The sequence below is a fragment of the Homalodisca vitripennis genome, chromosome 1, assembly GCF_021130785.1.
Source record: "Homalodisca vitripennis isolate AUS2020 chromosome 1, UT_GWSS_2.1, whole genome shotgun sequence".
Lineage (NCBI taxonomy): Eukaryota > Metazoa > Arthropoda > Insecta > Hemiptera > Cicadellidae > Homalodisca > Homalodisca vitripennis.
The window spans coordinates 232,489,905-232,516,610 of NC_060207.1; the positions used below are offsets into that span (position 1 = coordinate 232,489,905).

Below are 26,706 nucleotides of genomic sequence, written 5' to 3' on the forward strand. Positions count from 1 at the left end.
GCAGCTCGGAATTTGGGGAAAATGAGATAATCCGGAGGTAAAATCTGCAGGGTTAGCTGTCATCTTTAATCCTGACAGAGGGCAGGAACAAGCTCTGGATTAACGTGATTTTGCAATTAAATCGCATTAAAAAGAGTACTGGAGCAGTTAAGGACTAAGATATCCGTAATTTACTGTTCACAAACATTGTAACGTCCCATAAAATTTTCACTTATGTGCGTGGTGTGAGAAATGAATTATCTAATGTATTATTCCACAAGCCTGCCACGTGTCTGGCCATCATGGGATGATATCGGAGAATGAAAAAGAACCTCATAATCAAACATGTAAATACTAATTATAGTAGTTTCATATTATGGGAGACATAATTAGTGAAAATCCCAAGTCTATAGAAAATTTCCCTATGAGAGTTTGCAATCTTTAAAACCTATCTCTAAATTCATAATTTTTGTGGAATTGAATTTTTAAAAAAACCTAGACATTGCCATATTACTTACTTTTTTTTTACTTGTTCCTTAAAGTTAGACAAAGTAACATTGTTTAAATATAGCTCCCAACTAATCCTCAAGCACTTGGGAAATAATGTATATCCCACATTACTTCCCACTTATATATACACCTTCACTTTTTGAGCTTATTTAAATATCTCTTGATAAAGTTTATTTTTATTTGGTTACATTTTTATAGCCTGAGGAAATTTTAGAATATTGTTACCATATTAAACTAATGTAATACTGTATAGTAAAATGAGTAGAGTAGTTTCCTGTTAATATTCTGCAAGAGTTCAGAAATAATACATCACAAACTTATCGATAAAACTGGAATTTCTTTATTTCCCAAAAATAAACACATTTATTTTTATTGTTTATTTTGTAATTTAATGATGTAGTTTTTAATGTGCTTGATATGTCAATTTTCTGGAAAAGTCTGTACAGTAAAATATAGGAGTCTGCGCAGTTCTTATTAGCAATCTCATACCTACTTGCCTAATTATTCTGAGAATCTTATTCGTTAAAACTAATTTCACAAATGCTGGTCATACAATAATTTACATCTGATTGCTCAGTTATGTCTGGTGATTGTTACGAATATCACTGTACCTAATATCTGATAGACCTCTTCCTGGGCATCCTTCTGGGAGGCGTACGCAGTGTGACCCTCCTGCCACAGGAACTCTCGTGTTCGCAGGAACGGCTGCGGGTGTTTGAACTCCCACCTCTAGATAACATAAACAAAATAAATAAAAATAAACACACAGGAAAAATAAACAAAATGAAACTCTTTCAAATTAACCCAGATGATTATAATCAGCATACTGTAAGGAAGAATGCTCTTATAATATAATAACATTTATCAATTAAATCACATTAACATTGTGTACAAAATGTAAGGCAACTATGTGATTTGAAAAATGGAAGTTTATTATTACTATAACCATGTATAGTGAACTTCTCTCAAAAAGATATCAGCTTTTGTACTGTTCAGCTAAAAAGGTACTTAAACCCAGTACCGAACCGAAATCGGTCTACCAAAACCCGGGTCAACTAGAATATTTTCACAAAGGATTAAAGTGTTTACAAAAACTAAGTAAAACAGTTTATATTTGACACCAGAACATTGTGTCCAAAGCATAACTTACAGAAATTTACTTTAGTTGCATTTGTACGTAATTTATGTCCTAAACCCTATGAGTGCCCAGCACTCTTTTGGTGTTTGCGTAATGTTCAGCCAAATAATTCATAAATTAGCAATTAAAAACAGAATGAGATGGTTTTTTTTATTACTTAGGGGGAAAAGTAGGTTATAACTTGTAATATTTATCTAAATGATAACACACATACACATTTTTAAAAATAAAATTAAACTTTTTAATTTTGGAAATTTTGGAAAAAAACAATTGTAACTTTATTATAAAAATTTATCTGTATGCATATTTTTTATTGTTCCTTATGTATATAGGAACAAACAAACCAAATTTCAAAAAAGTAAGTATCTGTATAACTGAGTTAAAATTTTTTTACAACTGAGTTTTAATTTTTGTTAAGTTAATTATTGGTGTAGTGTTCCACAAGATAATTCAACATTTTTTCAAAAATACACATAATGGAATGATTTGTTTTATTGTGCTGGCGGAAAAGTAAGATATGACAATATTTATTTAAATGACAAAATCTGTTAACATTTTAAAATTAATATATATATAAAACAAAATTTTATTACGTGTTATAATTTTTTGATCTCAATACATTTGTATGCAACTTTTCATTTTTCCCTATGTAAGTAGGAACAAGTATGTTACCAAGTTTGAAAAACAGCACTTTTTGTAAAAACCCACGGGCCGATCACATTAGGCAGTCAACGGGTTAACACAACCATTCTAATAAGATATATTTGGATGAAATTGAATTAACCAAAACATTGGTTATCTGAAAATGGCTGCTCCCCCTTTATTTCGGTTAACCAGTATTCCACTGTACAAAAGGTTCCTCTTTAAGGTTCCACAAAGCAAATTAGCTAATGCAAATAGGTGTCTTGGGGCGTGTACAAAACTCTTTACGTCAAGATTGTTGTCACAATGCTCCAAAATAAGAATTTATAAAACAATCATTCAACCAGTCCTAATGTATGGAAGTGAAACATGGACATTAACGAAGAAAAATGAGGGGCGGTTGATTGTTTTTGAGAATAAAGTTCTCCGAAAAATATTTTGGACCAATATGTGATGAAGGGGTGTGGCGAATAAGAAAAAATAGAGAATTACGCAATGTATACCAAGATCCTGATATTGTGGCTTTGGTGAAGGCAAAGAGAATTAGCTGGCTAGGACATGTACATCGGAGACAGGAGGGCACAAGGTTAAAAAGAGGTCTACCAGGCGGTACCGGCAGGAAGGCGCCCTTTGGGTAAGCCAAAGATAAGATGGTGCGATCAAGTGGTCGAAGATGTGACCCGGTGTGGAGGGTCTGTGGATCTGGCGGAAGACAGGGTGGCGTGGAAGAGGCTCATAGACGAGGCAAAGAATTGACTGAGATTTGTTACGCCCCGGCAGTAAGTAAGTAAGGTTCCTCTTGGTCTAATAAGAACTATCTTGAGCCCAAATGGTCAAAAAGATTGAAATAAAACTAAAATTATTACACTTGTCTTAGAGGTAGCAAGGATGGTAATAAGATAATCACAATATGTTAACAAATGTTTAAACAAGCGAAACACACTCACATGGTATTTTATAATGTGACATATAATAACACATGATGAAGTTACTTTACTGGGTTAGTTAGTAAGACTTATACTTCATACCCTCAGGTTATTTGATACACCACTGTATCAGTTTATAATAATTTTAATATTCAAAGGAATAATTGAATTTTGGAAAGGATCATTTCATCACAAACTTTTTTATCATGTCTAGCTAGGAATTAAATAACATTGGATTGTAAACGCATTAAGTAAGAGTTGATATTTATCTTATAACACCAATATTTACCACAACATTGTTCCACTGGTTCAGTTTGAGAGGTAGGTCACGGTAGGACTGTATCCACTTGGCGTACGCAGGATACATCACTGTCTCACTGGTGGGTCGGATGGCTATCGGTTCTGCGAGATCCGACTCTCCTGATTTAGTCACCCACGCCACCTTTCAACAAAAACTTTCTTAATTTTCAACTCACACAACTGCTTATAAGGTAGGACATATTTTAACATTATTATAACAATTCACACTCAGTACTACCTACCTCAGGAGCGAAGTCCGCAATATGGGTTTTCTCCTTCTCGAGGGCGTTGCGAGAAACAAACATCGGAAAGTAGCAGTTTCTAACTCCCAGCTGCTTGAAGCGTAGGTCCAGCCAATCACGGATTTGCTCCCAAATAGTGAAGGCCCAAGGGCGCAAGATGTAGCAACCACTCACATCGTAGTATTCTATCAGCTCCCCTTTCGTGATTACCTTTGACATATATCAATACATTCAGACATAGTAAGAGGAAAGTTTCATGATGGTCTAAAACCAATTCATTGTTAGTCTTTAGTCAATGGAAACCGGAGATATCAATTTTGATATGTGTGTGGGAGCACCAAAACATCAGCTGTAACCATAAAAAACAGACCAAAGATAGAAATAGACAGGGCATTCTCATACAAAAGCCATTACAGACGTTGAAGCCAGCGTCCCTTTATTGGTGAAAAAATTGAATCATGCCTAAAACTGGTGCTCGGTTTTAATTCGCTGCTTTTCAGTTTGTAGTCAAATTATGAAATTTCATACTCTTGTGCAGAAGTTTATTGACATGATTATAAGCAATTTAGAAAGTTGAATTTGCTTTTCATTTATAAAATTTTAATATGATAAAAATTTATAAAATTAAATTATAAACATAAGTAACAAAACTTCTAAAAACTAAAACATAAAAATAATACCCATCTTAAGTTGTTTTTGGCCAGGTAAATTTTATCAGTGCAAAAGTTGTAGCTAAAGTCCTAAACATAAATTTTATTTGCTATATTTTTATATAAACTGCGTAGTTTAACTACAAATGAGATTGGAAATGGGGTGAGTGAGTCTGCCGCTTAGGGCATGCTGCGACGCGACCTACTGTAAATAAATAGAACAAGCCAAGCCGAGAACTCAGGCGGCACGGAACTGGCAATGAGTTGTACTATCACGCCTACTGGCAGAAATGCGTACTGCATGATCCTTGTCCATGGCAAAGTTATTACAGTTACTTTTAGATACCTCTTCATAAATATATTTGAGGTGTTTTCTGTGTGTTTCCTGTGTGATTTTAAGTATTTTATGTTTGAAAAATGTTAACAATTAAAAAGTATTTGGATCTCATTCAGACTAAATTTAAAGCTCCGTTAAAGGAAGTAAATTAAATGTACTCTTCAATAACATGGACGATTTTGACTTATGTAATTTATTCACTTATAAAAAATTGTAAATAAAATTTGTGTGTGCACCTTTTCATTATATAATAGACTTAAATATAGGGTTGCTTTGATGAATTTTGTTATTGGAAACAAAATAAAAACATGTTTTTTATTCACAATTTAATAAATAAAAAACCATAGAAATTTTACTAAACTTATGAAAAAAAATAAAAAAAATAGTCTGACACTTTTTGACACAGTTTATAATAAAACAACTGGCACTAATAGTATTAGATGTAATTTTGTTAATAACCAACTTTGACAACTTGTGAAATTGAAACCATGTACTAGTGTAATGAAATACCAAAATAAAGACAGAGGGTTAATTCCATATTTCGGCACAGTTTATTAAAATGAGATTATAAAGAAGTATAAAAATTAAAAGTTATGAAATTCACCTGGGAGTACCAATCTGGCAGATTTTCTTCTTTTTTAGCTTCTAGTCCAAGACGTGTTTGTTTCTTTAAACCTCCGGTAGCTCCACTTTCATCTACCTGCCATTGACACAGTACTTTAGTAAAACAAAACACATTTCTTGCAATAAATAAAGTTGATTTATTAAGGACCCACCAACACCTTATCTTAAAATCATGCTGCTGTCTGTGCATCAACTCTTGATTAAAAGATGGCAGAAACTTTAACTTTTTACACAAACTCCTATTGTTCCAAGAAGAAAGCCTGTTGATTTTGGAATCAAAAGATCATTGGCCAGCTCAGGTGTCAACCAATAACTGTCTTTATTGCAGAGAAACACAAACGTAGTAAAGGTGAATGTCAAAAACATCCCATGTTAAATCTAATATTATATGTAAAATATAATTTTTCACTGACAAATAACACTGCACAGTTATATAGCCCTATACTTTACACAGTGTAAAATTAGAACTAAAGGTAAATGCTAAATCTTACTGGCAAAGTAATGATTTGAAAAAAAAAAATTAATAAATAATAATTACAACTAATAATTAAAATAATCACATTGTAATAATAATAGGATACTTTCAACCAAATCTCTCTCTCACAAAACTAAAACTAGAATATACAAAACAATTATATGTCCAGTGCTTTTGTACGGATCCGAAACGTGGAGGCTAAATAAGAAGGATGAGAAAAAGCTTCTAGTTTTCGGGAATAGAATTTTACGTAAAATTTATGGGCCACCATATGAACAAGGGGTATGGAGAAGAAAACATAATAGAGAAATCAGGGAGCTCTACAATAGTACGGATGTAATAGGAGAAATAAAGTGCAGAAGACTCCGTTGGGCAGGCCATGTTTTGAGAAGAGAAGAGGAATGCAAACTGAGGAGGGTAATGTACGGTAACCCAGAAGGAAGACGACCCCGTGGGAGACCGAAAGTGAGATGGTGGAACCAGGTGAAGGCTGATATGGAGAAGGTGGGCGCTTCAGAGGAAGATGCAGAGGACCTTTCAAGATGGAGGAGCTTTGTTGGTGCGGCTAAATATCACCTCCGATATAAATGGCCCTGGGAGTAAAGTAAATTAGAGTAATAATAATGTTAAATTTCAACACAATTTAAATCAAATGAGAAAAATATAGAATAGTGACGTTAAAAATAGTAGCATGATAAATTTAACAACTAAAGTGAATAATTAACAGTTACAAAACAACAAGTTTTCAACATCAAATTAAGTAGAAAATATATGTCAGCAATAAAAATCTACCTGAAACTCCTCTATTGTGCAAGAACAATTCTTTTTTATATTTGGTATTGATTATTACTTAAATATATATCAATAGACAATTATTAAATATTATATGGTAAAATAAGCTGGTGCTAACTATAAACTTTCAGCTCGAACTATTAAATTTCATAGTAACTGTAGGAGGCTTCAGTTGAAATGCATAGCAATGTGTACCCTATCGGGCGCACAACACACTTTACAAAAGACCAATATGTACCCGATCGGGTACACAATGGCACTTGTGAAAGATCCCGTGTAATCCGACGGGATACACATCGTCATGAATGTATTAATTTTTCCTCATAGTTATAATAAAGTCTTGTAGACTGCTTGAATGCCATTACTAGTCTACTGAATGTTTTAAACGTTTATTAAAACGCAGTTGTATGTAGAAGTTGAAGAATCAGCTGAATTTACTCTCTGCTATGTAGTGCTACTGATCTTTTTTTCTCACTTATTTTTACAACAGCAACTAGTTTTCACACTTTTCGGTACCAGTTGCATTTTTTATGAGCTTTTAATAATACTATAAATAAAAATAATATTCAAACCAGGCTGTACAATAGGCGTGGCATTACTGTTCTGATATTTTAGACCTATTAATGTAAATTGCCAATAAAATAAAAGTCTAAGGTTACAAATTAATTATATATTCAGATTTTAAAACGGTGACTGGAATAAATATCTAGAATAAAATTTTATCACCAATAGGCTACAATAAAACTTAATTCTAAAAAGTCACCAACTTTACATTCGCTACACATGAAAATTCTGACCTATTGATTTACTTTATACATTTTTTGATCCCTTGGTACATCTTTTATTGGTTTATTTAAAGACAGTCAAGACCCCCCACCCCCCCCCCCCCCCACCCCCCCCCCCCCCCACCCCCCCCCCCCCCCACCCCCCCCCCCCCCCACCCCCCCCCCCCCCCACCCCCCCCCCCCCAAATCAAGAAGCTTTATTGTCATTAAATACACAAAGGTACAATAGACATTGTCAGACAATATAAATATTATCTATTAAAGTTCTATGGTGGTTATAACACAGTAATAAATAATTTTTTTCTGTAGTAAGTTTATACATAAATGGTTTACTTGCTCAAACTATAAAAAAAATTGCATAATAAATATTCACCAGTGCTAAAATTTAAATACTTACAAATAGGAAACACAAATGAATAATTTATCACAAAATTTACATTGACAAATGAATATAACAAATTAAAATAGTTTGACTAGAATGCTGAGCTTAAATTAAAAAGATTTCAAACTAGTACAATTAAAACTAACATATAAACAGTACAAATTAAAACAACATTTATAGTTAAAAAGCTGTATCAGACCATTTAAAACAGACTTATAGTACTTGTATCACAGACTAAGAATTGGAGGTCCAATATAATTCAATTACAATTTAGTATGATAAATAAAATAGTAGATGTAGGTAATTTATTTACTTTTATTATTAGTGTCTTTTTATTACTGTTGACTTAATGATTTATAGAAATATATTATAATCTAACAAGATTAAATGAAGAAATAAAAACACTTAGACAATGGCATGTTTTGTGTAAAAAAATGTAAACTTTGACTTGGCAAGTACATATGTTTTTAGGAAACAGAACTGCCACCCGAGATGAAGAACTACATTAAAGAGTTGGATTGTAGCATTCCGGGAACCATGGATAGGTTGAAGGTTCAGCTGAAAAAAATTGTTCCAAATGCAGGAATGTATGGAATTACGGCGAATTCTTTAGTCATTGACAAGATTACACTCCTTCAGTGAGCATTTCTTATAGGTAAGATTGTAATCATTCTAAAAATTGTTTCCAAACTACACGCTATACAGTAATGATTTTAGTTCGTTAAAATGACTACCTTTGGAACTGATGAAGAAATGTTTGGGAATAATGTGCACCTCTTTGTCTACGTACATTTTCCTTTCTCAAAAGTATTTCATGTGAGCTGAGAGTTGTGTATAAGCCTGATTTCACTATAAAAATTGCTTGTACATAAATTTAAGTACACAACTTATACCGATAGGAGCCAAGATCCAATTAGCATTGTATAAGAACTTGCCTTAGTTTTTTTTTTAATTGATTTGAGAAACTTATCCTAAGAAAGAAACTTGAAAAATCAGTCACGCTAGTTTTGGTAGAGCTTGAGATCGGGAGGGTATCAAAATATCAACAGGGTTACAAGTATTAAACGAGAATTCGTTTAAGTTATAAAAAACTATTCACTTTGTAGCACAAATTCCTTTTTTTTTTATAAATTTTTGAGCTGATCCAAGCATTTTTATTGTAATATTTTACTCGTAAAGCATTTTTGGAAACATTATTAAACGCTCTCGGATTGTTTTGTAACACAATTTGTTTTTCCATTTGCAGTTTTGGCAATTTTAGTTTTATTTTTATAGTTTTGATTTGTGTTTTAGTTTTTTATGTGCACAATATAATTAATATGAAAACAAATTATTGCCCAAAAAAAACCGTCATATTTATTCCTTGTAACCTATAAATGAGTCTATATATGAGTCTTGTGCAAAGGCAAATTAATATGTTTTCATTGCTCATGATTTAAACAATTTTTTCAGATTATTGGGACCTGAGAGAAGCCACCCACCCAGAGGTTATAGTCTTTTATAAGTATTTTACACAAAGTAGATCTGTACTGCCTGTGCATTATAACTGAGGTTACAGCCAATGTCATGACTGTACAGACGTTTAGTCCTGACCTTGTAAATTGTATGACAAATATAATATTTATGTGGTAGTATAAATTTGTATAAATTGTAATTCAATGTACATTTTAAGGTAAACAATTCTTAAAATGTTGAATAAATATACACGGATAGTCCAATAAATAGTTTTAAATTATTTTCAAAGTACCTATCAGATTAAATATTCAACAAAAATAAGCTGTAACTACTGGCATTGAGTTTTTAACAAGATGGTGGTAGTAGTTTATTGTCTGTACACCACCTCGCAGAGTCCTGTCTGTCTTACCTCAGTTCTAATGTGTGGATTACGTCACAAAGTGGTAAAACTGTACAATATTTGTACATGTAAATATATTTAGTAGTCTAGATTTATACGATTTTATCATTTTTCTTTGTGAACTTGTAAATAAATGTTACTTTTTATATTGTTGTATTCATTCAGTTTTTTTCAATAGAATTTTATAAAAAAGTAGAATACCATAACCCAACAATATTGTTAAGTTTGGCTTATTTCATAGTCTTCCTGTCAAATTTTATACAAAACAGTATTTTATTATTTTACAGCTAAACTTTAACTGGTGAAAGCCTGTATTATTAAAAAAAATTTAATCACAAAATGGTTTTTCTGTTAAATAATGAAATTTTTATCAGAACAAACAAAAATTGATTAAAATAATTTATTATAAAAGATTGTCAAGTACACACATACCACAGCAGTATTAATGAAGCATTGGTGCCAACAATAAAACTTAAATTTGCTACCAGAAAATGTCAACATTTTTGCAATAGTAAATTTTGATTTTGATTCATAATAATATTGGTCAGAATAAGAATCTACAAAATGCACATGACATGTTAGTGAGGCAGATCTAGGATTAATGTTACAAAATAAAAGGTGTTTTAACATACACTTGTCTCTTTAAATAGTTTCGTGGAAAAGTGTAGGTGAGATTGGTGGCCATTCACTGTTAACTTCATAATTGTGACTGCAAAACCCGAAAGCGAAATGAAAGGCCGACTGCCGTAACTTCCAATTGCCGTGATCGTAGCATCGTTGTCATTGACACCCTTATGCTAAATACATTATCGTAGCTCACTGAATGTCATTAGAACTTTTTGAAAATAAAATTACATATAATGTATGGGACAAGAATCAAACACTGTATTAAATGTTTTGATTATAACAATTCATTGCAATATGTCTTTGACAAAATATAAATACAAGGGTTATAACATTTTGTGGGTAACAAAATTAAATAGTAAATAGACAACTCACACAAAATTGATTATAGTCGATAAACATAACCTTGTACACTGCTGAACATTTTTGTGTAACATTAATATTAATTAAAAATAATAGTTATACTAATGCAAAATATAACAAAATTCCAAAAGGCTGAATATTTTATTATTGAACTTATACAAAAGATTATATTTGGCTTTCATTATTAAATGTTCTAAAAAGTTTTGAATTCTTTAAACAATTTCTTAAATCGTGTTTTTGCGCTAAAATTAATATTTCTCCACCTGTATTAAAATGTTAAGACCCTATTGCACAAACCTAGTTTACAGATGTTTTAAATATTCTTTGAGATTTGTGTTTAATATCTTAAAACCAAAAATATTTGTTGTACTATTATAGGAAAATTTTATTTTATACTGAATGTAGAAGTTAATTGATTTTATTGATTAGAGCATCATTTTTAATTATTATGTAAAACAAATTTTTAGATACTACTTTATAATGAGCAAACCTGTTATTCGTGATTGTTATGAAAAATTAAAAAGTGCCTTAAATTACTAATTTTTTTAGTTTTCACCATTTTGTTTTTTATGATACACTTTGTCAACAATTCCTTATTAACATTGTTATTGTATTCAGTTGACACATTAAGCATTTATAATAATTTTCTCATCTTTAATATGATCTGATCGTGTAAAAAACTTAAGCCTAAATTATATTTTTTATCATGGGAAAATGTTGGCAATTGCATCAGCAGAACTTCAGTTCTGCAAACCTTGTGATTTAGTTATTTAATAAGTTTACTTAACTTTAATTGTGAAATCATATGTATTTTTTAACTATGGTTTGAATAAACTATTATGTTGATAATTTTTATTTATTATCCTACACCTTGATTTTAGGTTCTATAAGCAAATGCATGTACTTTTACTCAAATAATGACACTAGTATCAATTAAGCTCAATTTTATTATTCTATATTAAACTAGCAGTTACCCACGGCTTTGCACTTAATTCTCAAAATCAAGAGGTATAGCCTGGTTATTGAAAGCATTTATTTTGTAATAAAAAGGAACCCTCTGATATATTTTGAACAGAAGTAGATGTATATCAGGTAAATATTATTTCAGTATCCATAGTTAGGAGATCCAAACTTTAAATAAAATTTGACTGGTCTATTTTAGATTTTGCACAAGTAAGAGTACGCAGTTCTGAATTGAACCAATTACATTTCTGAAGGTTGATTTTGCCTGCTCTGATAACCCGATAAAAATGTATTCATATAAAGGTTTCGGAAACTTAGTTTGTGCAAAAAGCACCAATTTTAGGCTATTTACTGCCCGTCTAAGATATTTAAAGTGGCTTAGTTAGAGTGTATCTTTTTGTTCTGTTGAAAAATATATATACTTACGTGTGACTGAAAAGTTGCTGTGGTCCAAAAGTGTCAACTCCAGCTGTTTAAATTGAGTTTCAACTTAAATTATTTATGGTTCCACAGTTAAGTTTATGTTGTTACGCTGACCAAGAAAATAAATATATGTAGCTTTCAGAAACCAACATAGATTGAAAAGCGTCTACTTCTGGCCAACAATATTTAATTTGCTTTTAAACCCCAAACAAGAAAACATATACATACATAATCTAAAATTGTGGAAAAATTTAAAACTTTTCTCTTTGTCAAAACCTTGTATGGACTTCAACCAAGATTTTTAATAAAGAATTACCCGCCTCTTTGACGATTAAATTTTATTTATAACATGATTTTAAATGTGGAAACTAAAGAAAGGACAATTTAAAAGTAGATGTAGGCTTTTTTGTCTGTTTCCCGAATAATTAATACATAACTATACAATTCAATTTATATTAAGTAAACAAAATTATGAAATCAGTTAAGACCTACAAGTTTTCCTGACTACTTTATCTGTAATTCTCATGGAATTTATTCAAAACTAATGATAAAGCCTTTTAGTTTTAAAATTGTAAAATATCACTTAAATGTGTCTCGTCAATGTAATGATTAAGTTTTACTCCATAAAACCAATGTTAAACTAAACTTTTTTGGTTGTATGAGACTAATAACACATTTTCAAATACTTAAACATTTCTTTTGAAAAATCCATAAATTTTAAAATTGGAAATTTTTTATGCATTATAAATAACAACATTAAAAAATCTAAGAGAGATTTAGAAGAGTTATTTATTGTTTAAAGTTTGTCATAGATGGATGGTTTCAAAGAATAATAGGAGTTTGGACATTTACTATTGTTATACGTTACAAAATATAACGTTACGTTTCACGCGTTGAAATCTGAGCTCTTCCTCAGGTTTAAAGAAACTTAAGACATAAACATGTACTTAAAACCTACCACATGCGATAAATTCACTGATTGGTTTGAGTTCCAACCAATCACAAATTCCATACAAGAACTACAGTAAGCACTAAATAATTTATATTAATCACTGATTGGTTGAGCTTAGGCCAATCATGGCATTTCTCCTTTCTGTTCACTCACTTGTAAATGTTTATTTATAATCCCACTAATATTATAAATGCGAAAGTTTGAATGTTTAGATGTTTGTCCTCTAATCACCCTGAAACTGCTTTACGGATTGTGCTGAAATTTGGAACAGGTATAGCTTTTGGTCTGAATTAACATTTAGAGTGCTTTTTACCACCCATAACACATTCATTTCACCAAATAAAGTCGAATTCAAATTGAAAAATTAGTTTGTTTACATTCGAATGTTATGATAAGAACGAAACTTAATAACGCTTCATAATTCAAACAGCTGTTGACAGCTATAATTTGACAAACTTTCTGAAACATCTGTTTTACATTTGAATTTTATCAATAATAAGTAAACAGTGCTTGATTGGTAGTGTAATGCAGATAGTAAATAAAACATTAATATATAAATTTTACTCCAGATTGCGCCAGTGACAAATTAAAATCATCTAATGCATTAAATACTGTTATAAAACTAACCTTAATGAACAAAGTTATGAATGTTTTCACATAAGTTACTTTAAACTGGTGAGCTTCCTTGACATTATGATATTACATTTCAACAATGGCTTATGGAAAAACAAAGAAATGAATACTAACATGCCTCAACGATTCATTCTTTCCCTGGCTACAGTCCAAAACCTTGTTGCATAAACCTAAATAAGGATTTCCCCCTTATACTGGAAGAACATAAGAAGTAGGTAGGACTTCCCCCTAGGTCGTAATAGGCTTTTCAGTCCTAGCAAACTCAAGTATGCCAACACGATTTTGACCAAAATAGATTTCCAAGAACTATATAATAGTATTTTAATCAAGGCAATATGGCAAGCTAACCTGTGACATAGCAGGTAAGGTCTTAAGTAGGCACTTTTTAACAGAAGCAGGCATCTCGGTCCTATGTAAGTATATATATTTTTCTTCGTCAGAACAACAAGGCAAACTCTACTATGGTACTGAAAATATCTTAGACCTGAAATATATGACAAGGATTGGAAATATATGCTTTTTGACCAAATTAAGTTTCCGAAACCTGTGTTTTCTTGATCAGGATGACAAGGCAGATTCAGCTGTGACGTTTATGTATATAATTAATTAGAACCATAAATGCTCCTACACGTGCCAAACATGATATAATAATCAAGTTAAACTCTGATACTATTTACCATGAACTTAAATAATATCTACCTGATGTATGCCTACTTACATTTTAAAATGTTTGTAGGACTCCATCATAATTGCTTTTTATAAGGGCTTCGGTTCTAAAAATTGCGTGCGAAGCCGTGGGTAACAGCTAGTCTTGTCAAAAATTACTCTCCTCAGAGGTCTAAATGTCTTAAGTATGTATAGAAATATTCTTAATTACTTTAATAAAGAAAACACCTTTGGATTATAAATAACTGACAAGTGGCATTAAAAAGTCGCATTATTCACTCATTGGTTGAACTCCAACCAATCTTGGTATTACCTCTCCCTCTTCACTCATGAGAATGCGTGAGAATATCAACTTAACATTCGACTATTATCGATCTGAAACTGGTTCTTACAGCAACTGAATGCTGTTTTGCACTGTACATAATAATGCAAAATAAGCACATTTTGACTTTTCCATATGGGGACAACGGCATTGCAATTCTTCCATACAGAATTATGCGTGTAGGCTATATTCCATGACAAATTTTTTCCAATGGCTATATAAGATGGCTTTAATTGGAATTTCAATTTAGTTAAAAAAATTAGGATTTTTTCAAATTTCAGTGAACTGCCAAATTGTATGTTTTGTTTTCTTATACTTATTTGTAAAATATATACTAAAAAACTCGAGTTTTATATTTTGTACTTTCTTTGATAACTTCAGAAATCTTAATTATAATAGAACTTTAAGCAAATTAACTCCATTAAAAACAAGAACAATAACTTTTATGTAGTAGTGATAATAGTGAGATAAGCAAAACCAGTAGATGACCAGAAGTCTGACTTACAGTGGAAAGATTTAGTAACAAAGTTATTCTATTACATAGAAGGCACAGCAGAAATTTTGGATTTTCCACGTCATCCCTTTCACAGGAAGAAAGTACTCTTTGACTAAAGAAGGCTTCTCAAACCTACATATAATAATAATAATATTTATTTTATTTCCCAATATTTACAATAGTAATTCAAAACATTTGTGGAAAATTACAGTCACCTTTATCCAGTACATGGTGACTAAATTAAAACTAATATTAAAGTAATAACAAAATAAAGATGTCTTAACAGTCTAGTCTTCAAACAAAAATACTGTTATAGGCAGCTCCTGTGACGAATAACAATAGGGTTCTTATCACAAGGACGGAATTCACACTGATAGGAATGGACTCATGAACCTAATTCTAATGTATTTTTACCGTAACCGAACATCAATACTTGTAGCATCAAATAGCCAATATTTTAGTTTATTAGCAAAGGAAACCAAAGTATTACAACTTTTAATTTCCTGTGGCAAACGATTGAAACTTTTTGGGCCTAAGTAGAGAAAAGTTTTTGAAAAAAATGATTTATTCACCCTCGGTCTTACAAAATGGCGATTTACTACATTTCTAGTTTGATAGAATAAATTTTCCGTCCCCCGGTTGCCACTCCTCTTATAAAAAGCCCGAAGAACTTTGAATATGAACAAATTTTTTATTGTTAAAATATTTAGTTGTTTGAAAAGCTGATCCGTATGATCTCTTCTGCGTTTGAAGCAAATGATACGAATAATATATTTTTGAGTCACATTTAACTTGTTCAATAAGTTGTCAAAAGCGGATCCCCAGAATTCAATTCCGTATTGTAACCGTGAATGTATTAGTGCAAAATATATCGTTCTTAAAAACTGCGAGTCACATACATTTCTTAAAAAATAAAATGATCGAATAGACTTTCGCAATTCAGTATTCAATGCATTGACTTGAGCTTTCCACGATACTCTATTATCTAACAATACATATTCCTAAATATTTAATTTCGTTAACTTGTTCAATTAAATCGCAATTATGTACAGTTCAAAGTATTTTGACAGTTGTGATACTTGATTTGATCATAAAAAGTATATCCAACTAAATCAAAATTTAATAATTTGGTTTTATTTGCATTGACTAACATAGAATTTGAATCGCACCATGATTTAAGTAATAGTAAATCATGATCTATAAAAGCCCGTATTTTCATTCCAACTGTCGGCTGAATAAACAAATACGATGTCATCCGCAAATGCAATTACTTCTCCTTTAAACGGTAATAATAAAAGGTCGTTAATGAAAACTGCAAACAAGTCGGCGGAAAGTACAGATCCCTGCGGTATGCCAATGTCTACAGACCTCTCATCGCTTAGAGCCTTAATAATACGCACTTGTTGTTTGCGCCCTGTAAGGTATGAGGAGAACCAACCAAGCGCAGCCCCTCTCACTCCAACTGCCTCCAATTTTATTAATAAATTGACATGACTAACCAAGTCAAAGGCCTTTGTAAAATCAATAAAAAGGCCTGACACTTTTTTATTGGAGTTTAAACTGTGATTAACTATTGTCATGAGAGCTCTTATAGCATCTTCCGTACTGTTTCCTTTTCTAAAACCAAACTGTTTAGGAGATAGAATATTGTTTATTTCTAAAAAATCCAGTAATCTTTTCCTCATAGCTTTTTCAAAAAGCTTGGAAAATATAGAAAGCAAGGAGACAGGACGGTATTGCTCAACAGATTCAGGATCACCTCTTTTAAAAATGGGCACAATAATAGCGTGTTTTAGTCTATTTGGAAATAATCCATTAATAAAACTTATATTAACTAATTTTGCTAATGTCTCGGCTATTAAATGAATATTTTTCTTACCAGTTAGTATATTAATATTATCAAATCCAGATGATCCCTTGTTTGCCATACCATTTACAATATCAATTATTTCTACAGAGTCTACTGGCCTGAGATACAGTGAGTTAACTTGCTTATTTATTATTCTTATATCTAACATAGCATTGAAATTGGTATTATTACGTGCAACCCTAGTAAAATATTCAATAAATTGATTTGCAATTTCGTGTTCATTGACAATTACCTGACCTGAACTAGTTTTAATCCTATGAATTGATTTCTGTTGCTGGCCAGTCATTTTATTAATTAGTTGCCATTTACTTCGAGAGTTACCGCATTGTTCAAGTAAATTCTTGTAATACTGATTTTTTCTACAATCGAGATCATGTGATAGTTTAATTTTGAAGTTATTATAAAAACAATTTTAGATCAGCATCATACGGTCGTATCTTTAACCTTTTATAAAGTTTATTTCTCAATTCAATTTGCTTGAGCAAGTTATAGTTTATCCATGGGCTTATTTGTTTGGCTTTTCCAAGTTTATTATTTGAAAATGTATTTACATGTGTATTGTTTTTTATATATTCAGAAAATGTATTGTGAAAATTATCAAAACTTAGGTTACAATCAAAATCGTTCAGAATCAAATTCCAGTCAGTTGACTCTAAATCTGAGGCTAATTTTGCAAAATCAATATGGCTTTTGTGTAATGTAGAACCTTGTGTAATATGATATGACCTAAACATTTTCTTAAGTGGAACGATACAATCAACTCAACTAAGGTGCCGGAAATATTATTCATACCAGAAATGTTCTTAAATGTGCAGAACCTGAAATAAGTGACAGTCACAAATCGTATATATATATATGTGTAGACCGTTATGAGAAGAATCAAATCAAATCAAATTATTTATTGCCATTGATCACATTTGCATACATGAAATAGGCATTGTCATAAATTAAAATACTAAAATATAAAAGCACAGTAATAAAATACATCGTCATAATTTAAAATTATAAAATATGAAATATGAAAGTACAATTATGCAATAATCATATAAGGGCTCTGCATAAGACAAGTCAATGTAGAATCAACAGAACATTAAATCTACTTCACAGTTGAGAAATTCAGCTAATGTATAAAATGGATTACTCAACAGCCAATTCATTAGCTTACTTTTAAACACAGTAAGAGATACTGCTTGCACAGACTCATCTAATTTGTTAAAAAAGTGTACACAATTTATCTTATGAGATGAACCAATTTTAGTTAATCTATGCTGAGGAATATTGAGCTTAAACTTATTTCTTGTATTATGTACATGTATGTCTTGCCTGGTGAGGAATAAGTGTAGGTTAGATTTTGTGTATACTAATACCTGAAAAATATAAAGATTGATAACGGTTAATATCCCCAAATGAACAAAAAGTGGTCGGCAATGATCAAAAGGACCTGCTCTACAAATAGTTCTTATAACTCTCTTTTGAATCAACAAAAGATCTCTCACAGATGTTGCATGACCCCAAAGAATCAGACCATAAGAAATATGGGACTGAAACAAACCAAAATATGCTGTTCTTAAATATTCTATAGTAACAATGTCTCTCAATTTCCAAATCAGGTAACTAACCCTAGAGATCCTACAACACAGGTTTTTAATGTGATGAGACCAATTTAATTTTGAATCAATGTACATGCCAAGTAACTTTACTGATTGAACCTCTTGAGTTTGAGCTGATAAGCTTAATATAATATTTTGGGTTTTATCTTGATTACAAAGCAATCTATTTGAGGAGAACCAATTCAAGGCTTCATCTTCCCCTGATTTCATGGTCATTTGAAGATTGATGAGATTCTTATTACAGGAGAAGAGAGAAGTGTCATCTGCATAAATAACAGCAACCCACAGATACATTTTTTGGCAAATCATTAATCAAAATATTGAAGAAAAATGGGCCAAGTACTGAGCCTTGTGGCACTCCAATAGTAAACTGTCTCCACAGGTGAATTTTTTACCTTGAATTGAAACATATTGCTTTCTATTAGTCATGTAAGAATTTATAAGCATACATGAATGTTTAGACAACCCATAAAAATGAAGTTTATTCAGAATAATACTAAAAGGGACACAATCAAATGCTTTACTTAAATCCAACAATGAAAGAGCCACAGACTCTTTGTTATCTATTGCATTAAGGGAATAATTTACAATGTTCATAACAGCAGTTGTCGTTGACCTTCCCTTTCGAAAGCCAAATTGTGACTCAATAAAAGATTAAATGTTTTGAAATAAAATGAAAGTTGCTTGTGCATTAAAGACTCCAATATTTTAGAAAATATAGGAACAATAGATACAGGACGATAATTCTGAGGTAATTGTTTGTCGCCCTTTTTATAAATGGGGATAACTTTCGATATTTTTAGTAAATCCGAAAAAATATCCAAACTCCAAACACTTATTAAAAACGAATGTTAGTGGTTCTTTAATGAAAGGAATAGTTTTTTTTGACCAAGTAATTTGACATCCAATAAAAATCCATACTTTTAGAGTTTGAGAGTTTTTGCTGTAATCTTTTCTACTTCATTTGGCTCAACTGTTTGCAAAAAAAATGTTTCAGAAGGAACTGATCTATCAGTAATGAGTCACAGCAGAAATTTTGGATTTTCCACGTCATCCCTTTCACAGGAAGAAAGTACTCTTTGACTAAAGAAGGCTTCTCAAACCTACATATGATATGACCTAAACATTTTCTTAAGTGGAACGATACAATCAACTCAACTAAGGTGCCGGAAATATTATTCATACCAGAAGTGTTCTTAAATGTGCAAAACCTGAAATAAGTGACAGTCACAGATCGTATATATTTGTGAAGACCGTTATGAGAAGAATGAGTCATGTATAGTTTTAATAGACTATAGCTGGGTTCAAGAGCATAGAGCAATTTACCAGCAGACGATTTTTATTTAAAAGTCGGCAAATGAAACTAGAAATTCGTCAGGTTGTTTTAAATCAAATTTTGGGAAAATTTAATTCATTCAAATGCTGTATGAAAATTTCTTCAAGTCTATTAGTTCATTCTTGAGATATCCATGTTTTTGTAACCCCTCAAGTGATAGGCTTCACTAACGTTCAGCCAATAATTTTTGTAGAACTGTTGAAAATTTACAAATAGAAGACAAATGTTACTTTAACACTTTAAATGAAACATAGATTTGTAGTGATTAGTAAATGGGAATCTTAATATCCATATACGTATGAAGACTAACTATTGTAATGTTTAAAAGTTCTGTTTTGTCATAAAATCAAATTTTATACTTTTCAAATTATGTATTTGTTAAAAAAAGCAACTTGAACAAAATGAGATAACACAAAATGGTAATCCAGGGGATAGAGATTAAATAAACAATCCAACTCTTTAGGAACAATAATTTATTTCACGGACACTAACACTAGTAAGATCTACCGAAGAGAGTGAAGTACTTGGCAGGGTGTGTGCAGGCCGTACGGATGCACTTGGTGCCAGATTTCACACCTCCTCGAGGCTGGTCGAAAGGAATACACAAACTTTTTGCGCCCATCGCTGGAGCTCCAGCCTCCACTTCCACACTGAAACAAAACACTAATGATGAGGTGAATATTCAACAAACATAATAATAATAATTTTTATTGCGTCAATAATTACAAGATTGCATAAATGCTCAGGTACATTCATCATTATCTACATTTGCATTCTTTCTATTGCAGTTATAGCTATTCAATTGTATAACAGAACTGGCGTTTTTATTTTATTCTTGTTTTCAATTTTCATCCCAGCAACTCAACATGAACTCTTCAACGGAGTAAAACACCTTTGACAACAGGTAGTGTTTTAATTGAGATTTGAATATAATTTAGAATCACTGATATGTTTAATTCCTTCAGGCAGCTTGTTTATCAGTTTCACACCAACTTGGGACGACAAGTGTTCAAATGCACTCATTATATGTTGTACAATCCGGAAGTTGTCCCTGCCTCTTGTCTCGTATTGGTGGACATCACTGCCTTGGACCAACCCGCATTTGAGTCGACAGTATAGAACGACGTCGAGAATATAGAGACAGGATAAAGTTAAAAATCCAGCTCTCTGAAGGCATCTTTGCATGACTCTCTGAAATTCAATTTGTAAATAATTCTGACAGCTTTCTTTTGAGTTCTAAATGCTCTTTCGAATTTATATTTAGAACAGCTGCCCCACAGTCTCAAACCGTAAGACAAATATGGTTGTATCAGGCCAAAGTAGGCCCTATTTTAATACATCAATAGAACAGAATTTTGCAAGGTTACGCAAAACATAAATGCCAGAAGCAACCTTGGAGTAGATTCTGTCAATGTGCCGTCCCATGTCAGCCCTTGATCAAGGTACATTCCCAGGAACTTAACGGATTCGGCCTCTTCCAAGAGAACATGGTCCATCATTGCCGCAGGACGATACTCTTGTTCTTGTCGATGCCGAAGGCAAAGATTTATTGAGTTTGATTTTGAGCTGAGTTTTTCAAATTGAGTCTTGAGAAATATTCTATGCATGAATTTAAATCGATAAATGATTTCACTTCAAGATAATTTTTAGATTTCAATTTAATACAGAGAGTCGTGTAACATTGTAATGTCTGAGCATAGCACATAATATTCATTCTCTCCACTGGGTTCTGTCCACTTCTTCCAAGACAACTTGGGAAAGGATATTTGGTACTGACTGAGCGAAAACACCCAGAATATTCGAAAAACAAATTAAAAAAGTTATCAAACCATTTATATTGTAAAATATAAACTTAAAATCATTAGTTAGGCTTTAATTATACCATTGCTTACTGTATTTTCAAAAGCCATGTGGAAAGTATACATGGTCCAGTAAAGTTTAGACTGAAAGCACTTTACAGTCTTACAATAATATCTCAAATCAAAATTGAAATTAGTAAAATTATAAATTTTTTCCATTATTGAATATCAACTACCAGCATTTTGTCAGTTTGGCACAGGAATTAAAAATTATTCTTTACAGACTTGAAAACAGTGCCCTGAGGTCTGTTTATGATCTAAGAAAGTTTAACGCTATCGAGAAATGACTGATGTTTGACCCAGATTCCTGTAAGTCTGTAATCACAGAACTAGACCACTGGGCTATCAATGTTTAGAAAGTTAGCAAAAATTTAGTCCAGAATAAAGTCTCTGCATATTGGAGATGACAATATTAAATCTTCAATAGATTGTATTAAACCATTAGTGCAAAGATTGTAAGAACGTTTGTTTATCAACAAACAAGATTATGTTGATAAAAAGTGGACCACACAATAAATATTAGATTACCTTGCACTTTCTTCCTTGATCTTATCTTCGCACGGGATGTCACCACAGAACGGTGCCAGTAGCAAGTTCTTGTTGTCCAGCTCTTTACAGAACGATGCCCAGTCTTCTACTTCTTTTATATGGGTCTTCATATCTTCCGAGGCTCTGGAAATTAGTACAGATTTAAAACTTTGAACTAGTCAATGTCTTATTTCTGTGTAAATAATCTGAAGGCAACTCCCATGTCCAGTAACGGTGCAACTTCTCTAGCATTGTGGTACCAAACCAAAGTTATTACACAAAATCACTTGTGGCCTATTGTAATAATTCTCATGGTAGCGCTTATGCAAAATTTTACAAAATCTCATTGAACATGACCCCCAGAGCCCTAAATTACCCTTCGTTCAATATACTATAAACATTATTACACTTTATTTGTACCTTTGTATCTCATATACAGTTGAGACGACGAAAAATTATATAAGAAAACAAAATATAATATTAGAATGTTTTTTATCCGAATTTAGCATACAATATAGGGTATCCTGTAAGAATAAATTAAGTTAACAACCATATTGGAAAATGGGGGCCATTTATAAAAATTTCAACTGCAATATTTTTAAACATCTAAAAAAAAAGGAGAAGGATCCCTACTTCGAGTTTGGTGTCAGATTTATAGTTTTCAAGATCCTAATGGTGTATGTACTAATTTCTATGCTGTATAAATAATATCATAATTGTGTACGTAATAAAGTTTGACAAAATTAATGGCTCTTTGTACTCACCACCCATTGATGTGAACTGAGAATTTAAATCAGCCAACATTCATTAAAAATTTATTTTTGCACGAATCACTTCCTAACTTGCGCTATCTCTAGTGATATGATTCGTCTCAATAATACATAAGGCTCCTTACTTGGCCAGTAAGCTTTCATGGATGTCATCCAGCATTTTCTTGAGATCCACAACAGCGTTGGAGAGAGGCAATGTGGTCTTGGACCCAGAGTCTCGCCTGACTGCCACAAGCTGCTGGGAACTCAGATCTTTTGGTCCTATCTCCACTCGGATCGGCACTCCCTGAGATAAACAATACATCAGACTGCTAGTCCTACACTCTGTACAATAGTGAGAAATCATACATAGTTTATTATACAGTGCGAGTTAAAAGTATGGATACACTCTGTTTAGTTTTTGATGGATAAAGATGGAGGGATGGAACTCGGGACACCGTTCTTGGAAATAGAAGTGAACTTTTTAGACACTGCTACAACTTTTCCAATTTCCCCAAAATGGATTTTTGAGAGGGCAGCTAAAAATTTTTTAATGTAAAGACCCATTAAGTGACACCTCATATGATAGGTCTTGATAAAAGAAGAACAGTGGCAACTATAGCTTCCAATGTGAATTTGGGATACATGCACAAATTTACAATCATATCTGTGGCTGTGGATCATCTCATTAACTATTTAATTTTATAAGGAGATTACACAGGTCTATGACTATGGATAAGCGAAATAAAGCAAAAAAGAGGACTTCTCTTTGTAACAAATTTAGTTGATCTGAACATCTTCATCTTCTTATCTGACTTATACAGGGTGTGTAGAAACAATGAGAGCTCATGTACATTTAAAAATATTGAAAAAAGTTCATATAAACATGGTTTCAGAAATACTTCGTTAGTGAGTTACGGCTAGAGAAAGATTTCGCAAGGATTTCATCTCACCATGTAAAACGAGGTCTTCCTGAAATACTGATAAGGTAGATTAAGGGGAGAATTCCATAGTTGAACTGTTACAAATAAAGATTAATTTAATCAATCATACGTTAGCTTTCTGTGTATTTTATTTATACAGCTTTGTTCAGAATAAAATTTTCTACAAGTTTGATTAAAAATTCTTATCTGTTTCAAAGTAACGAAGTTATTGTTTCCTAAAGATGAAAACTATGTTTTTCACTCCGTTTTTTTACATTTAACACAGGTTTTCTCAAAAACTACATAACTTAAAGTTCTGGGACCTATTTTATTCAATTTATCAGATCAAAAACCATAAGAATCAATGGAATTCTCCAATCTACCTTACCAGAATTTCAGACCTTGTTTTACATGGTGAGATGAAATCCATGTGAAATCTCTTGCTCGCCCTAACTCACTAATGAAGCATTTTTGGATAGATGTTTGTATAAACTTATTTCATTATTTTTACATGTAGAATGAACTCCCACAGTTTCTGCACATCTTCGCGAATCACCCTGTACATTGTGTCTCCATGACTAATTATTTATCACCTTGAGCTCCCAGTGGTTGAACTTCCAGCCTGGGGAATAGTTGTCCCTGTAGTCTCCTTGAACTCGTATGTCCGCTGCACTCAACTTAGCCTCCAGGTCCTGACACGTACTCAGCAGAGCCTTGCGCTCAGCTTCCTTCAGGTTCACCGTCACTCCACACATGACTATTACAACCTGCAGGCAGATCACATCACAGCTGTAAAAAGTTCTCAATTTTAAGCTTTTCCTACCAAAGCCTAAATTATCCTACCAGAAGCATAGACCGGCGAATGTTCAGAACACCTAAAGTCAACAAGTCAATACTAAATCATTCTTTTCTTTACAATGGCCCAAATATTTTAAATAAATTGGCTTATAACGTTAAAATATCTATGAATGTTAGAGAATTTCGTAGTAAAGTAAGAACGTTGTTGTTATTACAAGAGAATTGTTGTAACTCATTTTAAAATTAATAATTTCCCCTATAGTATTATTTTTAGTTATTATATAAATCATGTGTATAAATAAATTAGGATTTAAGTAACATGAAGAAATATGTAAATAGCGAAGAATCACGTATTTTACTTGTATATATTTAGCATAAATTCTAGTTTCTGGTTGGGAAGGAAGGGATATTGAGATATGTGTTTTAGTTTGTAAGATAAAGATTGTAACAAGGAAAGTATTTTAGTTCTGTTGGTGACTCATGCAGTGTTATCTATTATTAATCTGTAGTGCAGACTGGACTCTGATAAGAAACCTGTTTTATTTTGTTATCCACTGACCACACTACTTGCAAAAGTGGTCAGTTAATTCCGATACAATTTTGTATTGATGTACATTTGATGATAGAATAAATTCATTCATTTTTCAAAAAATTAAGTAAACACAAATCAGCCAACACATTCACTGCAGCTGTATATTCAGTGATATTGAGTACTCTAACAAGCCAGCATGACCTAACACATCTGCCGCAGCCAATGTGTTAAACATAGAACCAGTGAATGCCAAATATCAGTCAAGAAAGATTCTATACAATATACTTATTAAGCCCAAAATACTGCACCAGTACAAGAAATTTCTATACTGGTTCTAGGAATAGGAGAAATAATTTTATACGCAGGAATATCATCAACATGGAGAATTCACTTTTATCAGTCAATTATAAAAAGATTTTAAACTTTGATTTCAAGGTAGTTGTTTTATTTTGGTTGACAGACATTTTTATTTAAATAGGCCTTTTGACATCAAAGATGCCATGATTAGGAATGAATCCAACAATTTTAAACAACGAAAATATTAGTACAAGGAAGTTAAAATTACACTTATCAGCTAAAAAGTCATTATAGGTTTGACGGTATATAGTTTTGACTAACCTGGACAGCTGCCACCCTTGGAGGAAGTACGAGACCCTTGTTATCAGCATGTACCATGATCATCACACCTGCAACAGTCATTTTTTAGTTGTGAATACATTTATTTCTTAAGCTAACAAATGAAGCTTCAACCAAACTCATGACCGATCTGAGTCATTGGATTGTCTTGCATGTCACAAAAGCTAAAATATAGTACTTTTGACATAGGAAGATGCTTATATAAACATTAGATTAAAAACAATTACAGTACTCGAACTAGTCATTAATATCAGCTGATTATAAAAAATGTAAAAGGATACATTCCTTAACGTAATTAAACTTGCAATTAGAACATTAGCTGGATTATCATACCAAGAGCCTTGCAGACAACATTTTTCTAGGCTTAAAATTATGACCTTGGCATGTACTTATATTTTATATAACCTATAATATGTAAAAGACAATGAAGATAGACTTGAAACACAATGTACACTCCATGAGTATGATACCAAATCAGAAGATAATCTAAGAACTCCTAATATAAGGATAGATAAATATTATAAAAGCCATAAATACCAGAAGTTAAAATTATTTAATAAGCTGCCTCTTTTTGTTAGACCTTTACCTTTAAAACAATTTAAATCAAACATGTCAGAGTGGCTTAAGCTGAAGGAATTTTACAGTGTTGAAGAGTATATGAAATGTGATATGTTGTAAATACAAAAATAATAAGAATACTCCATAATTTATTATATTTATTTTAAACTAGCGGGCCCGGCGCGCTTTGCTGCGCATTTCAATAATTTTTTGCAAAAGTTGCCCGCG

General features: G+C 31.9%; 1 protein-coding gene and 1 long non-coding RNA gene across 2 annotated transcripts in view; one reads left to right on the plus strand and one right to left on the minus strand.

Moving 5' to 3' along the window:
* Positions 1 to 26,706, minus strand: part of LOC124353140 (bifunctional glutamate/proline--tRNA ligase-like) — a 127,555-nt gene that overhangs the window by 38,152 nt on the left and 62,697 nt on the right. The window contains 3 exon segments of the mRNA XM_046803001.1: positions 1,101 to 1,218; positions 3,485 to 3,637; positions 3,738 to 3,947. Of these exon segments, the coding sequence (XP_046658957.1) occupies positions 1,101 to 1,218; positions 3,485 to 3,637; positions 3,738 to 3,947 (481 nt within the window).
* LOC124353143 lies at positions 8,100 to 9,783 on the plus strand. The gene is made up of 2 exons (XR_006921573.1): positions 8,100 to 8,437; positions 9,235 to 9,783. It is a non-coding gene; the product is annotated as an uncharacterized LOC124353143 (long non-coding RNA).